This window comes from Netta rufina (assembly GCF_964035555.1).
Source record: "Netta rufina genome assembly, chromosome: 21".
NCBI lineage: Eukaryota > Metazoa > Chordata > Aves > Anseriformes > Anatidae > Netta > Netta rufina.
In genome coordinates, this window is record NC_140145.1 from 7,800,562 (window position 1) to 7,817,824 (window position 17,263).

The 17,263-nt window shown below is 39.2% G+C and overlaps 1 protein-coding gene across 1 annotated transcript; it reads left to right on the forward strand.

Moving 5' to 3' along the window:
* Nucleotides 1-16,503, forward strand: NSRP1 (nuclear speckle splicing regulatory protein 1). Its single transcript, XM_084299641.1, has 7 exons — nt 1-42; nt 847-934; nt 8,090-8,146; nt 9,809-9,940; nt 10,835-11,042; nt 11,707-11,815; nt 13,758-16,503. The coding sequence occupies exons 1-7, from the start codon at nt 23-25 to the stop codon at nt 14,791-14,793; spliced, it is 1,650 nt and encodes a 549-aa protein (XP_084155767.1). The 5' UTR covers nt 1-22; the 3' UTR covers nt 14,794-16,503.
* Nucleotides 16,504-17,263: the final 760 nt, after the last annotated feature.

The window sequence follows — 17,263 nt, forward strand, 5'->3', positions numbered from 1 at the left end:
CTGTGACGGAGCGCGGCCCAAGATGGCGGCGGCCGGCAGGCAGTGAGTGCGGGAGGGCCAAGGGGGGCTCGGGGGGCCGCGGAGCCCTGCCTCGGGCCGGGGCGAGCCCCGCACAGCCCCCGGGGGGGTTCCCTCGACCCTACCGCGGGGCAGCTCCCGCAGCCCTGCCTTGCCGGCCTGAGCCGGAGCGCGGGCAGCTCCGTGAGGCGATGTTTGTGGCATCGCGCGCTGTGGAGAGCCCTTTGCCCTGTGGGGGGCTCAGGGGAAGGGTGAGGGGAGAGGCGGGCCTGGGTTAGGGGCGCACGCCTTGACACGACTGCAGGGGGTGTTTTTGAGCGTAAAAATGCGCCCTGTTCGCACCAGGGCCTGAAATGTGCGGTTAGGTGGTGTCTGGGTGATGCGAGCGGGCTGCAGGCCACGTCCCCTGCTGCTGCTGCCTCAGGGGGCCCGGGCTGCGGGTTGGTGCCACACGGGGTGGGTTCACGGCCACAGAACAGGTTGTGTGGGGGGAAATCTGCAGCTTGGGCAACAGGGGCTGTGTACTGCTCTGAGCAGGGGAAAAACAAAACGTCACGTAGGGAACTCAGGGCAGGAGGGGTTTGTGACATGATTTAGGAAGGTAATTTTAGTCAGAAACATGGGAAAAGACAACCACAGCCATGGGAGAAGCTGGCAGGTGTGTGGCGATGCTGAGCGCGCTGCTGGAAATCCTGCTCAGATCTGTGTTCAAAACGTTATGCTGATGCTGACCTTTGTTTCTAAAATTGTGAGGAGTAGGTTTCTGATTTGTAACCTCTGTGTTTTGCAGCAAATAAGTTAAAGGTAACTTTTTATGTTTTTCCCTAGGTATGGGCTCATTATGCCCAAGAAAACGCAGCAGAAGAGTCTCGTTTCCAGCAAACTCTCCGTGTTCGCAGATGACTCTGATGAAGAGGTCAGTTCAACAATTTTCTTCCCAAATATGCCCCATTTTCTGCAAACAATTTGTTTACAACCATAATGCCTGCATCAGCATCTAGCAGCAGTATTATGGTATTTATTATCACTTGGAATTTGGGTGTGAAATGTGATCTGTTTTCTTTAGTGCAACTTAAAGGCAAGTGATTACTTCACTGTTAATTTCTGACAACTCTTCCAAAAGTTCATCAAATTTATATTTGCAAGAGTTAACAGCAACTAGCTCATAGGTTTGTTGGTTACCTAGGTGATTATGTCTACAAACAGAACAGCCAGTAGCAAGCAACAGTTGTTTCTCAAATATTAACTGTAAAGTACAGCTGTTAAGTGTGTTGTATCCTTTAGATTATTCCACACAGCTTCAATATAATTGATTTATTGTTGGTACTCACTTTAAACAAAAGCAGAGCTGTACAAACTAAAAGTTTTAAAGGAAAAAAAGGCAACAAAACACACAATCCCTGCCTTAACATATCAAACAGCGTACAGCTTTTCAGTGACCGCAGAGTTTATTGATATTCTGTGATGTATGGCAATATTGCATGATGTTGATAGTGTTATTTTATATAGTTGCCTTTATTTTTTTAAGCCTTACCTTAAAAATATTAGCTTTCTACCTGATCCAGTAGATGGTGCTGTCCACAATAAAAATTACACTTCTGGATGTACTGCTCTACACACGGGGCCATCCAAGAACTGGCTCAGAGTGTATGCTGGTTTGAACACTTACAGATACTCAGCTTCTTAAACAGAATTTTTGAAGATTTTAGAACCAGTAGGTTCATAGCTTACAGGAAAAGGATAGAATTGTGGAGAGGAACTCCCTACACAGATAAGAGATATGGTTACAATTTCTTTCTCTGTTTCTGGAGACAAAGTTACAATTTGCTGGGTAATATCAAGCCGCAATTACCCGTGATTATTTAATCATTATGCATAGTATAGTCATAATACATGAATATTAACCTTTCTTTTTTCCTCCAAAACCCAGAAAATGCTCTGTTGTGTAGTTTAAAAAACAATGCTAATAAAGCATCAAATAACCTTTGTTGGTCTCTGACTCCTAGTATCAAAACATTTTTAATGAACTAGCAGTTGTTATTTTTTGTCATATTTCTATGACAAATTGAGCAATTCCCAACCTTTGTGAGAGGTTGCATCCAGAAAGTCGCTGCTGAAGATGTCTGAGTTCCCTTTACATAGTGCATGAGAGGACTGAGAGGTTTCCCAGTAATATCCACTCAACCCCAGACATGAAACTGCAGCTTATAGGAAGCACAGAGGGCAGGAACATGTCTGAAATCCCCTTCCTTTCCTCATTTAGCTGCTCTTCTCAGTACTACGGGGAGGTGTGTCCCTCCAACAGCTCACAGCTGACAGCAGGGCTCTAAAGAGAGGCTTTCCTTCAAACACAGCTGGTGGATGTGATGGGGATCCACTGTCCTCAGTGCCAGGAGCACTTTCCCTTTCTGTGGCAGTATGGGGTTTGGTATCCTCCATCAAGGGACTGACCCCACATTTTCCAGATCCCAAGAACTGAATTAATCTGTTGTCATTAAACATTAAATGGTAGGACTGGGAACCCTCAGTGGGTGAGGCGTGACTTGCATATTTTCTATTTCTGAATTTTCTCTTTTTAATATCTCAACATGAAAGTAAAATAATGCTAATAATAATATTGGTAATAATCACAATGTGTGTTGGTGTCAGCTAACTTGTAGCTTAACAGCTCAAGTATCGTTCCTCTCCAAAGAGCTGACATTCGCTACCAGGCTGCTCTACAGACTATTTAAAGTTGTCATGCACATCAGTATGGTACATACCCAGCAAAAAGTAATAATCTCATAACTGCCTTTATCAAAAAGGATCATTTTTTAAAAAGCAAAATTACTTTATTAGTTCAATAATAATTCCAGAGCTTTTCGAGATAAGGAGCAGCATTTGGGAGGGGTTTCATTTCCTGTCTGCTGCCTTATCAGTCAGAACTACATCTCAAATGTCTGGAGATTATGTATTTTTAACTGAACTCTAATAAAGTTTGTGCTGGGAAATCTGCACACCTGACTTGGTCTGTGATTATATATTAGATACCAAACTTTCAGTCCTTTTTTTTTAAAAAAAAAAATGCTACTATGCATATTTCATTAAGATTTTGCCTGTACCCTTGCTGAAGGAATTCAAAATGTGATCATTTTTACTGTGACTAAGTACGTTAGTGGATGTTAGTCGCTGATGAAGATGTTCTTTGGGTTAGTTCACAACAAGAACACCTTGGATAGAAATTTTGCTTAAAATAAATTTTCCCAGTGTTGAGTGGCAAAAAGAAAAACCAGGTGATTGAAGTTATTTCTAGACAACATAGTCTTGAATTACTTGCCTTCAAATTGAGGAACTGTTACTGTTTTTAAAAACTGAAGGGAAGGTTATCCCTAGGAAAACCTGTTACAGAGAACAGATGTTACATCAGCAAACTATGAGATGTCAGAATTAAGCTTCTATTCTGCCGTACCGTTACTTGCTGTATATCCATTTTCTCCCAAAATATTATCCCAAAATATTCATGCACTGAATATTTGTGCTTTCAGAGGTGGCTTGTCAGTGTTCCCAGCGCACTGTTCTGTGTTCTGTTTTGTATTTGGAATTTATTGGAAAGTATCGCTGTGTAAATGGAGGCTCATTTTGCAGCATGTACATGTAGACTCAAATTTCTATTTTTGCTTACAGTCCCTTTCAAAAAGGACACTGTGACTGATAAAAAGAGCAGAGAAGTCAGTAGAGTAACACTAATGACTGGAGTTTATGCAGCAGTTTGCATGCAGGATAAGACTAAACAGACTGAGGGGCTCTTAGCTCACTGACAGAAAGGAAGTGGAGAGGAATGGTTCCCAAGGGAGCATGTAAAATCAAAAATGATTCAGAGAAAGTAAAGTGATTTTGCTATTTCTCATAACATGAGCAGTAGGGGATCTAAAGGAATGACCAAGTAGCAGCTTTCATCTAAACACAAGGAAGTTGTTTTTCTCCACACAATGTCTAATTAAGTTGTGGAACTCACTGCCACAGGATATTGTGGCATGGCCAAAGCTATAAATGGGTTCAGGAATGGATTCGTCAAATCAAGGGATGCTGCTGGTGTCAAACAATGGTCCAGATGCATCCTCCATCTCAGGAAGCCCCGAGACTCCTAGTTGCTGGAAGCTGGGTGGGTATGCCAAGGAAAACTAGTTCTGTACAGGAGTTATTTTACGCATTCTGTCTCGTCACCTTGTACCAGTCACCATGGTTTGTACAGCGTATGATTTGAGGTGAATCTGTTGTCTGAGTTCTTTCCTTTTTCATAGAGGCCTGAGCCTCTTGTGCACGTAGTGACTGTGTCCCTGTGCAGGATCTAGTTAGATCATGCAGGTCTCCATGAGGCAAGACCTAATGCTGGTCTGTCTGATGAGACCACAGCTCTCTGCCTGCAGGACCCAGACCCCATTCATGCCCTGATGAGGGGAAAGACAAGAAGGTCCCAACCCTCCATTCCCTTTGGTCGGCCTGGGACCTGAGGGCTGCCTCGCCAAGGTGAGATGGGAGGAAGCAGAAAATACAGAGAGAAAGGGAAGAGCCACAGATGAGACTTGAGATGTGGGAAGACAGGGATGTTGTGGTGTGAGGGCAGAGAAAACATGTGGAACCCCCCTTTTTAGGTGCTGGATTTTTGAACTTTGAATTGTGCTTTTTGTATAAAGCTGCAAATGGTTTGCAGTGCTCTGTTAGAATTTGAACACACCTGAGATGAGCTAAAAACATTGGTCTGTAGCTTCGATGTGTGACAGTGAGAAATGTTCATAGATTGAGGCCATTTCTTTAACTGTTTTGTGTTTGTTTTTTTTTTTGTTTTTTTTTTTTTTTTAACCTTTTTGTTTGCATCTAAGCTTTCTTCCATGGCCTTGTAGAGCTGGTAAACTGTAGAGACTCATTTTTAAGTTTCTTTATTATTATTTTTTTAAGTTTATTTATCTTTTTATTTGGGTTCTACGCAAATCAAAGGATAGGGTTAAACCATCTTTTCCTTCTAGAAAATATTAAACTACAGGCTTTGTGCTTCTGAAGAATAGCTTGACTTCAGGGAAGGAGAAAGTAGGAGACAGATTGCTGAGCTTCTGGGGCCTTTAATAAATGGGCAGTTGATAAGTAAAAACAATACAAAAGAACAGGAAGTTCTCATCTATCAGAGCTCATAGCACAACAGGAAATTGTCAACCATAAACCATTAGGGAAGGTGTTTGTTTTCTATAAACCTGCCGCTGTTCTAGGCAAACATATCACAGGTGGACTTCTTTACAATTACATGTACAATAATGAGGATTATATATTACTTTTGTGTTTGTGTAATCTTTGTAGATCAACACATTCATTTCATGTAGGCTGACAAGGAAAATGTTCTGAGCAGTGTCTGAAATATTTCAGTGGAATAAAGCTCACTTTGCCAATAGGGCCGTGGGGTCTGTTCTGTCTGTTACCGAGCCTTTGCTCTCTGCCATAACACAGACGAAACTCCTTGGTGTTCAGGCACCTTTCTGGAAAGCCAGTGTGAGAGTGACAGAAGAATGCTGCAGTGGTGACTCTTAATATGTCAAGCAGAGTGACATGGTCTTCCCTGCAATCCAGGAGGAACTCTGGAAATCCAGGTCTTGTGTTAAATGTTGGCGTGTGTTCCACTGCCAAGTTAAAATTGTCATTTATATGAAGGAAATCACACTATTCAGATACAGTATTTTTAGAAAAAAGCATACGACATAAAAATTACATACAGTACTGTAAGTATTTCTCAACATTAGCTCTGCAATCCTGAGAGCTAGAGGGAAATACTGATGGCTGAAGCCAGGAGTCTTGTTGGGTGTTACAACCAAATAATCCACTATCCCAAATTCAGCGGATGCTGTCAGGGGGTACCATACCTACTTCTCCCAGCACTGAGGGCCCAAAACCACTCTCTTCCTTTGTTTTTTGTGAAATTTGGCATCTGAGTAAAGGACAGACAGCTGAGAATTTGTGACTCCCATTTTCTTCTGCCCAACGAAGGCATAATTGAGGGACTGCTCAGCATGAGGGTAGCTGTGGATCACACGGAGTGTTGCCCACTTGATAAATCAAGCAGGTAGGGTGTTTGAGGGGGTGATAACGGGAATAAAGAGACAGAGGGCACAAAGTCACATAAAATGAGAGTCCATTAATTCTGCTGCTTATGGCACAACTTGTTCTGTTTCTGAAATTAAGCAGTGACAAAGATTTGAACTGTTTACAGTCTGTCATGTAGAAAATTATGGAAAAGCACTTGGGCATCTTTCCTTGTTGACCCATCTGTTAAAACTTCAATAGCATAAGAAAAAGAGGTCATGACACGTTATTACTTGTAAGCATCAGGTGAAATTCAGAGCCCTCTTGATAAGGGAATCTGTTTGGGTTTGCCTTGTGCTAGTTTTGTTTGATTTCAGAAGATCCTAGTTGCTGTTTCAGGCTCCCCGCTAGTTGGTTTTCAGCTTAATTTTATTAAGAGCTGATTACACAGTCTCTTCTCTTTTCAGAAAGAGAGAGAGTGTGCTCCAAGGTGGTGGGGCACTGGAAAAGGCTGCCCAGAGAAGCTGTGGGTGCCCCAGCCCTGGGACAGGTTGGATGGGGCTTTGGGCAGCCTGCTCAAGTGGGAGGTGGTAGGGGCTTGGGACTGGGTGGGCTTTGAGGTCCCTTCCACCCCAAACTGTCCTGTGATTCTGTGAATCCACGTACTAGTCAAAGTCACAAAGCTGGGGAAGCTGCCAAAACACAAGAGGATTTTTTCCTTCCTATTTCTGCTTTTTAAGATGAAGCGATATGTAATTACATAAACAAGGATAGGAGTCCTGACATTTATAGAACGTCTGTTTAATAAACAGTGTTATCTCTTGGTTCAGAAAAGAAGGATATGCAGTCTGGTTCAACACTAATTAAAAGACAAAACTAAATAAAACTCAGTTGTGTTTTTTGTTTGTTCATTTCTGTTATTTGTTTTTAGAAAGTATGCTGATTAGGGAACGTTTTCAGTAGTGGATACGTGTTTTTCTTGGGGAAGATTAGTATTGCTGCTTTCTCGCTTACTAATCTTGAAATATTATCCATTAATGCCTGAAGTACATGCTGCTCAAATTAGCAACATTCTTGTTTTTAAAAATACGGAATTAATGATACTGATCAAACTTGAAATATTGCCAAATCCTTTCGGATATTTCTATGAATGCAGTTCTCCTGTGGGGTTGTCACTGAGAATGTCTGCTCGGCACGGTCACTTCTCTGTTGAAATTTACACACGGGAAGCAATATGTATACTCTGAACGATGCCTGTTTCACAGAGTATTAGAAATATAATTCAAAAATTATTGAGAATATTTATCCTTCTGTATTCAAGTACACAGTTCGCAAGAACGTTAAAACGGTTTTGATACATAAATTGGTAGGAGGATATAATTCCAGTTTTTGTTGATTTGGGGTGGTCTGTGTTTTCCTTTTTTTTTTCTTAGCCACAACGGAAAGAAGCTCAGTGTTTGTAAGAGTGCACAGGTGTATCACAAGCATTATCTCTTAGGAATCTGCTTCGGTTCTTGCCTTAGATACCCTTTCTTGGGTGTTTTGACTCCTGATATGCTAGCTTTATGCACCAGTAGACTGACGCTGCAGTGGAGGAACATGGCTTTTCTATGAGTTTTTTGGCAGTGGTTGGAAAAAGGCATTGGGACATAACAATTTCCACAGACCTCACGTCTCTGAGCATTTCTTGAGCAGAGGCTGCTTGGTTAGTGAAATGGCAGGAAATTATTTGTAGCTTTTGAGGTACGCTGTCTGTAAAATTGTGTTCTTAAACTCATCACCGTTTTTATAAAAGGCATATACATATGTTGAGGTAGGGCAGTATTTTGCTCACGGAAAAGGCTGATTCATTGTATGCTTATGAATGAACTTTTAGCTTTTCTTGCTTATGGAAAAATGCTGATGGAGTGAGAGACTGCCTAATGTAAGGAGACTGTTTAGATAACTGTTCATTAAAATGGCAGAAAAATAATGTGAGCTGCGTCAGTGTAATTAATTTTATTTCTGCAATGTTTTTTTCTTACAGCCATCTGTTGGGGAAAGTCTTCAGAAAGAAGCATTGAAAAAGCAAGTGATGAAACAGGTAAGGTGCAGTGGAGACTCTTCATGCCCATGGCAAATTTGGAAATGACTGCATTTACTATCTGCAGAGATATGGTAGTTTTACCTGGTTTTGGTTGTCTTCAGGCCAGCAGCCAGTTCAGCACAAATTCAGTCACACACGTTTTCTTTGCTGGCAAAGGTGCCAGAAATTCCAGCTAAGAATAAGAAATTCTTGCTCCTGTCCTTTTACTCTTGCACCTTTGTGTTGGAATAGTGGCTTGTGAACCGGTGCTGCTACTGAGACCTGTGAAGCAAGCAGCCTGACAGTGCAGACCTAAAAGCAGGGCTGTGGAGAGAGGAGTAAATGGGACACAGGGAAGACAAAAACAAAACAAAACAAAACAAAAAACAAACAAACAAACAAAAAAAAACCTCGATGGAGTGAGTGAAGCTGAGGAGCTTTCTAATCTGGCTTTGCCAGTGACATCAGTATATATGGATGTGCATTTTAATTTGTTTTTTGCTGTATTGATTAAATGTGTTCCCTTCCTAAACTTCCTCCATAAATTGTTTGCCAGTGTGTTAGTTTTTTTTCAGTTCTTTATGTGGTAATGTATCCCAAAATGCACTGCCGTATATCCTGCTGATTCCGCACATCCTGCAGGCAGTGCGCTTCCCAATTTTTCTGAAGTATACTTGAAAAGACAAAGGAAGTGAGAAAGTCCTTTACTAGTTTTTGGCCTCCTGTCTTGACTGAATGAAAATATAACTCAAATTATATGGTTTGTATTTAAGTGCGATCAGAATCAAATAGAATGTGATTCTATTTTTTACTGCAGTTACAGAATGAAATTTACTATCCTAATTCTAGGCTTCCACACAGATGTCTTTCAAAGATAAGACTCGTTGTAATCAAGATGGTTTTTTTGTTACTCTGGTCAACAGATTAAGGATGTTATAAAATGTTTTTTTTAAACTTTACCAGTAGGGAAATGCTCATGATTATTTTCCAGAAGCATAATAATTGGAATCTAAAGTGTTCTAAATATGGAAAGATAAAATTGTAACCAATTACATTTCCCATTTTATTAAATAATTGCAGAAACATAATTATGTATTTTCAGAGTTAGAGTTACCCTTCAAAAAATTCCTCGTGGTTTTATAATTTCATGCATTGCTCTTCACAGCATAAAATTTCTTTAAACATGAAATTCTCAGCGCCTTTCCTCCAGCAAAGATTTTCTTTTGGTTTTGTGGGCAAGATCGTTCTTTTTTTAGGTTCTTGCTATAACCAGAGTGGCTGTAGAACTGCCTAATGAAAGGTCTGTGGCTGAGGTTTAACACAGAGCTGGTCATAACTTGAAACAGTAAAAATTTAAGTTTAATCAATACAAAGCAAAGCTTGTATTATGGCATAAAATGCATTTATGTTTTTAGTTTCTCAAACTGTTTTGTTTGTAGAATGTAATGTTACAAAGTGTTTTTTTTTTTTTTTTTTTAATATTTAAATATATGCCAACAGTGGGCCTGTGGCTGTAATTGAGGAGTAAGTTATACAGAAGAAACATGAGTTTTACTTTTAAAAAAAGCTGTGGAAGACATAGTTAGAAGGAAAAAGATATTTATGCATCATTCATTTAACATATTCGTGATTCATTCCTTTATCTTCTCTTCCCCACACTTCTGTTTTGTTTTGTTTTAGACTAAATTGGAAATTCAGAAAGCTTTGTCGGAAGATGCTACAGTGTATGAGTATGACAGTATTTATGATGAAATGCAGCAGAAGAAGAAAGAAAATAATGCCAGAATGTTATCAGGAAACGATGACAAAAAGGTCGATACTTGAAAATGTATGCTGTCTGTCTTATCTCTGTGTGCTTGGAATAACTACAGTCGCTTAACTTCTAAGCTTTGCTAAATTCATTCTCTAATTTTGTTACCTAAGCTAGTAATTTGCAACAATTTTGGTAGAACTACTAGTTCAACAGATACTTCAGAGTACTCAGCAGAGCAGCAGACTGCAAGTTTCCCACCCAACTTAGGATGTCTAGCATCTTTCTCTATTAGTTAAGAGACTGTTATGGTGGGATAATAGGGTTAGAGACAATGGGCCCTGCAGCAGTATGACTTCTGGTAATAAAGGACGATGAACATAAATTGTCCCTTCTTGCTCACTGGTGTGCTCACAGGAAACCTGTCAGAAGACTAAAGTAATTACCTTTCGCTGGTGAAATATGAGCCAGGTTTCACAGCCCAATGCCTAATTTCAAAGCATTGCAGAATTATCCTGACAAGTGATATTTTTGTTTTTACTTTGTTTTGTTTGAAAGGGCTTGTCAGGTTATGGAGATATAAAAGAAAGTTTTCTACTCCCTTATATAAGTAGAAAGGCAAGACTTTACAAGACAGAAGACAGGGTTGAGAAGTCAAAAAAAAAAAAAAAAAAAAAAAGATTTAGTTTCACTCAGAGAAAAAGTCATCGTAGTCTGTCAGGCTGAATGTTTTCGTTGAATACAGCAACCTGTGTTGTTATTGGGAAGCATGCCACAGTAGTGACCTAAAAGAGGATGATAGTTTAAAACTGCTGTTGGTGTGAGAATGTGTTATACTAGCTTCTGTCATTTTTTATCCCATTACAAACTTCCATCAACATCAGTCCCAATTTGTGTTTTCTTAGCCACCTTAATTATCTCTCAGCATTAAACTTTTTTTTCCCCTCCTATTTTAGCCCAGATACATCCACAATATCCTCAAAGCAGCAGAGATTAGAAAGAAGGAACAAGAAAAAAGAATGGAAAGAAAAATTCAGAAAGAGCGTGAAATGGAAGGAGGAGAATTTGCTCACAAAGAGGCTTTTGTGACTTCGGCCTATAAGAAGAAGCTGCAAGAGAGGGCTGAGGAGGAGGAAAGAGAAAGAAGACAGGCAGCTCTGGAGGGTGAGATTAACACTAAACCAGTATAATTGTTCTTAAAAAGAAGTATGCCTTGTACAAGATTTTCAGCATTGTCATCTGGTCTTTCTGTAAGACTTGATATAGTTTAAGTATAGAAAAGGAGCAGAAAACAGACACTGAATCAGATCCCGCTTTCCATCTGTTATTTTCCCTTGTGCAGGTTATTGAGAGCAGAAGAAGCTCCTCCATTTGTGTGTCAGTACTATTTGGGCTTTAATTTTTGAGGAAGTGTCTCTTACTGAAGGAAGACTTGTAAGCCTGGAGTACAATTACGCTTGCACTCCCTACCAAATATTCTGTAGTGTCACAGAAATGGGCTTAAAAATTAGAACTATAAGTAGATGTTAGAATAACAAACAAAGCATGTTTGATCACTATGTAATCTCCTGCATTTTCAACATGTTGAATAAGGTAATTCTGGTCTAGTGGACCTCTGTCTGTTCCAGCCTTCTTAAAGAGTGGCCTGCTATGAGGTCAGATCGGCTTGCGCAGAGCTTTTTGCACTCCAGGCTTGAAAACCTCCAGGTTTGCAATCCAGAGATTGCACTCTTGGTGTCTTTACCAATTGTGAATTATTATGTCTGATGAATATTTATGACACACTAAATCCAACCTTGCTTTTTTTTTTTTTTTTTTTTTCCTTTAGCATACTTGGATGTGACCAAACAGAAGGATCTCAGTGGATTTTACAGACATCTTTTAAACCAGACGGTAGGGGAAGAAGAGATGCCGAAATGCAGCTTCCGTGAAGCCAGGTACGATGCAATTCCAGAAAGCTTTCACATATAAAACACCTTCTGGCTGATTGTGGTTCCAGACTTACTGGAATACAGCAAGAAATAGGGAATAGTATATCACACAGGTAGGGGTAACCTGATTACTTCATACATACAGCTAGTTAACAAAATTATTTGGAAAATGTCCAATGATCATCAATGATCTAGACTATAAGACAGCAACAAGGAGGACAGGGTTAAAAAATTTAAAAAAGTGTCAGAGGTTAAAAAGTGTCAGAGGACAGTCATACTTGTAACAGTACTTTATATTATTCTACCTATATTTACTTTAGTTTACAAAGTATTTTGCAACCTGCATTAAGTTACATACTTCGAATCACAAAGGAGGCAAAAGGTAAAATAAAACAATGGGCATATAGAGGTAAGTCAGAGGAAATCTTGATAGGAATTTCTTGAAAAAAATGTTGAACTCTACTATACTTACTGTACTAGATTATGTGTTTGGTATAAAGATGTGCCACCTATTGGAATTAATAGGAAAAGGTAGTGTAAAAGAAATAGGAAGTAAGAATTACCAACTGGAAGAAAAGCGGAACACCTGAATTTAAGCAAAAAAGTGTGAAATTTGAGGCCACAGTTTCGTCATTTCAGTCTTAAAGTATTAGTATACACATATGTTTGGAAAAACATCCACCAGTGAGAAAGACCTGCTTGATTTCAGTGGCTTACAAAGATTGCTACTGAAGTGGTTAAATGAATTTTGCTTTTTATGGTTTCTTCTTTTTTTTATTGATGCAATCTTTGTTATTCTCTTGAATCTGTGTAAAACAGTAGCAATAGCTTTTGTAGTGTAAGTAACAGCCTACGTAGTTTTCTGTTTGCTTTAATAGGTCTTTCAAAGCCTCTTCAGTAAAATGTGGTTTTCTACTGTGTAGAGATATCTGAAATGGTGGTTTCTTAATCTTGCATATTAAGGAAGTGTTTCTTTTGAAAGTTGTATATAAAATTAATTTGTGGGAAAGCAAATAGTACTTTAGATGGTGCTTCCAGAAAGCCTTTCGTGTGAGCTCCAGCTTATATTTTAATCTTTCTTAGGGTGGTACTGTAGGATACAGAGAGAACACAGCTTGACTTTCAGATCTCAGAATTTGCATTACATTCATTCTAGTTAATTGGGTTAATAAAGCAGATTATTGGATTTCCCAACTTAATTTTTAGTCGTCGTTCAAAGACTTTAAAGCATGCATCAAACATTCAAACTATCTGGATGGTCTGCTGATTCATAAGAATGTACCACAGCCTGTAACTGCAGCTGTATGATTAGGAAGAGGAGACACATGGCTTATGTGTGATTAAACATGCATTTCCATCAGTCAGAAAAGAATGACGAAGCATAACTTTTTCTGCCCAGTTCCCAAATTTGTCCTTCATGGATCGTCTTTTTTGTTTGAGAATCTATGAGCTGTTAAGAAGTGTTACTTAGTCACAAGAATCAGAACTTCAGAAATACTGCAGTAAAAATCTACTACTTCTAATGGAAGCTATGTTCCTACTTCTGTGAACAAAAATACACAACGTGCTTCTTCTTTGGACAATTATTTGACGTGAATAGAAGAGTAAGTGCATAGGAAAAAATGTGTAGCTTGCCAGAAAGCTTATACAAGAACTCAAATCTCTGTTCTGTTCTTTAGAAGGAGACTGCAGATACTTAACCATACTCATTCTTTTAGATAAATTCATCAGCTTTCATTCACCAGTGAACCACATGCAGATTTTTAATAGAAATCATTTATGCTGGATTCCTGGAACCTGAGCTACAGATAGGTTTGCTTTCTTAGACTTCTCAGCAGCATCATTTGTTTACAGTCTTGCTTAAGCCCCGACCAGAAGTCACTCTGTAGAAAAGTGTGAGATTTCAGGCTGTGTAACGTTTTTTCTCTTTTTTAACATAAAAATGTAGGATAAAGGAAGAAAAAACTAACACTAGTTATGATGAATCCGACCAAAGGAACAAAGGCCCACACGAAAGGCAAAGGCTCAAGTCCCCTGCTAAGGAAGAGGATAATCCAGATGCTGATACCGACATAGGAAGTGATAGCAACGATGATGATAAGAGAAACAAGACTAGTAAAGTAAATTTGAAAAAGAAGAAAATGAGAGACAGCTTTGTGAGCAGTGAAGAGGAGGCTAAACATCACAAGCACCAGAGGCATTCCAGGTCACCAAGTTCATCCAGTGTGGAGGAAGAGCTGCGCACAAAAGCCCAGACAAATCATCAGACAAAGAGGGGAGAGAGCAGATCAGACAGAAGGGGAAGTGATGAACAATACAGGGAAAAAGATTACGAGAGAAGTAGGACCCATGAAAAGGATCACCATAGGGAAAAGGAAGAGCGACATAGACATGGGGATCATGCTACTAAAGATAATTACAGAAGGAGAGAAGAACAAGATGATAAACAAAGGGGGAAGGAAAGAAAAGAGAGGGAGGGACATGGAAGAGAATGGAGGAAGGCAAAAGAGAGAGAGAAGTGTTCAGAAAAGGAACGAGAAAAAGAAAGAGTAAGAAGTGGTAAAGATAGGTCCAGCGATAGAGAGAAGGAGAGAGGAGAGAAATACAGAGAAAAGGAAGATCATGTAAAGGAGAGGAGAGAGAAACATGGTAGTGATGAAAAACACAGAGACAAGAGGGAAGACAGCCCTGCATCTTTAGAAAAAGATGGAGAGAGAGATTTAGAAATGGAGAGGAAGGGAAAAGAGAGAGAGGTGGATGAGAAGAGGAGCTCCAGCTCTAGAAATTTGTCTGAGCAGAAACGTAAAGCTGGAGAAGAAGGGGAGAAAGAGGAGAAAGAACAAACACACAAAGCATCCGAGAGCATGAGCAAATTTGCCAAACGGAGCAATGAAGAGACAGTCATGTCAGCAAGGGACCGCTACTTGGCAAGGCAAATGGCACGTGTCAGTGCCAAAACTTATATTGAGAAAGAAGAAGATTAATGCTGCTGCAGTGGACAAAACCACTTGGTCTCTCAACCAAGAGGAAAATCCACTGCTGCGTGGACTCTTGTACAGAAGTAAAAGTGTACCTTAGCTATTTATTCTTGGCTTTCATTTAAAAATTTCTGTGCTCTATTAAAAACAAGAACATCTTTTGAAATGGATTAATGGATCAGTTGATAACACACCCTTAGTTTATCCAGTCAAAGTATTAAATTTGTCTGAATCAATCCACCCTTGCCTGCAGTATCCTATCCCTGTTGTGTTTTGTTTTTCATCTGAAGACTGTAGGAAGTTCTAAGAATGTTAAACAGCCTAAAGTGAGAATGCCTCCCCCAGGCAGCCCCTACTCCTCTCACCAGCTCAAGCAGAATGAGCTCTTTAAGCTCTTAATGCTTTACGGCTCTCAGGCCTTACCAAGATTTATCAATGCCCAGAGATGCTCCCAAAAATAGGAAGCATACCTGTAACTGAGGAAGAAATGCCAGCAAAACAACCCGAACAACAATCCAGGAGATGTCTGTATGTAGTGTGATGGTTGGGAAGCTAAATGCAAATTGACATACGGATTTTGTATATATATATGTGTGGGCTTTGGTTTTAGGGACCTAATGTACAGAAATACTTAAATAAAGTGTAAGATATGTACTACATCTAATGTGCGGGTCTTTTTGAATGCTTGAGTTACTTTTTACTGGCAATAGCTTCATATTTTTTGTATGTGAAATAAGGTAAATGCATCCTTTTTCATGTATTGCAGTCACATTTGCTTGTTCTGCTGGAGGTGGTACTTTAGATTTGTCACTCTGTCTGTTTAGGGGTTCATAAGCAAGAAATAAAGTTCTCTCCAAACTATAACTTGGTAAGTAGGCTATCTGGCAATGGGCATTGATTTTAGAATATTTTTTCAACAGTTTTCACAATGGTTTCTTTCACTTATTTTTTCGGTAAATCTCACTTTTGTCTCATAATAAGGTGAACTAAAAATAAAAGTTTTTATAAGTGCCACAAAGATGATTTTGAACACTTAGATAATCAAAGTCATTTAAGGCAATCCTAGTTTCAGAACAAAGCCTGTGACAGTCAAATGTTTATATGGGAAATGATAACCCTTATTCCTGGCCAAGATTTTAAAATGTTGGACTGATATTCTTCTTTTTTCTCTCTAGATCCCTTTATATTATTTTCCAAAAAAAACCTTCTGATTTACTAATTCTTTTACTTCTGAGAAATTCTGTGGTGCTTTCTCAATTAAGACTTTTGTAGCCCATGTCTTGTGAGCTGATCGTTTGCTGCTAAGAGTGGGGAAACTTGAAATGTGTCATTTTAAGAAACTCATCGGGAAGGGCACGGTATGATTCACTTAACTGCAGTGGTTTGTAGTAGGAAGAACAGCTGAGTCATTTGTGTTTTTGTGTCCTAGTTTTAGTAAATGCTGCCAAAACTGTTGGGCTCCTTTTTGACATGTTATAAAATAACGTATCTTAGAATAGAACCAATTGGAGTTCTGTTTGATCTGTATTTTCCCTTTGCCTTATGATATGCTTGTTTTCTTCGGTCGGGAAATATGTTAGGCTTATAAATAGGAAATATATAAGTAGAAATACTTGTGTTGGACTAATCCTCTTTCCAATTTTTTATTTATCTTTTCCTAGATGAAGCTCTGAAAAAAAAAAAAAAGGCTTTGGCATTTTATCTTTTTGTCCTTTTCTTTTGCTACCATTTTGTTTTTACCTTGTCTTCTTACGTAAATAAATTGAGTAGCTAAGCATTTATCCCAAGTGTGGATCAGTTTGGTTTTGATGTTCTGTCTAAACAAATGTCGTGCCCATTGTTTTTTCTGTTGGAATAGAATGAAAGCGGAGTATTTAGCAGTGGAAAAGGTTCAGACAGCAAACGAAATACTCTGCTTTTTGTCAAAGAGGCCTTAGTGGTGTAGTAAACTAGATTACTTTTTTCTTGGAATTCTTTTATCTTTGCTTTAAAAAAACTGGGAACTGTTGTAGGCCAGCTTGAAACTCCCCATAAGAGAGAGGCACAAGAGTCATCTACAGATGGATTATGAATATTATATTTATTACAATAACAGTTTACAGTACAAGGCACATACTGATGACTTACACTCAGCTTGCAACACTTGTAACTTAACAGCCACATAAATTAATACAGATGCATCCATGTACAAGGTGGAGGGAATACCTTGTTCTGTACAGCTGAAGCTCCAGCCTAATTCTCTGCTTGAAAGGCAAATGCATTCCTAATTTACCAGTTTCAGTAAGTCCCTTTTCACCTTCCATTATAGAGGGTGGGATATACTGGTGTGGTAGATAAGCAGAAGGTGAGTTGAAGAATTTTGTTTGCCTCAGTTTGAATTGCAGTGCAGCCTGTTTGGTATCAAAACAACTATGTTTTGGACAAAAAGAGTGTTTTATGTATGGCTGCTTGTTGGGCTACCTGATAAATATTGGTT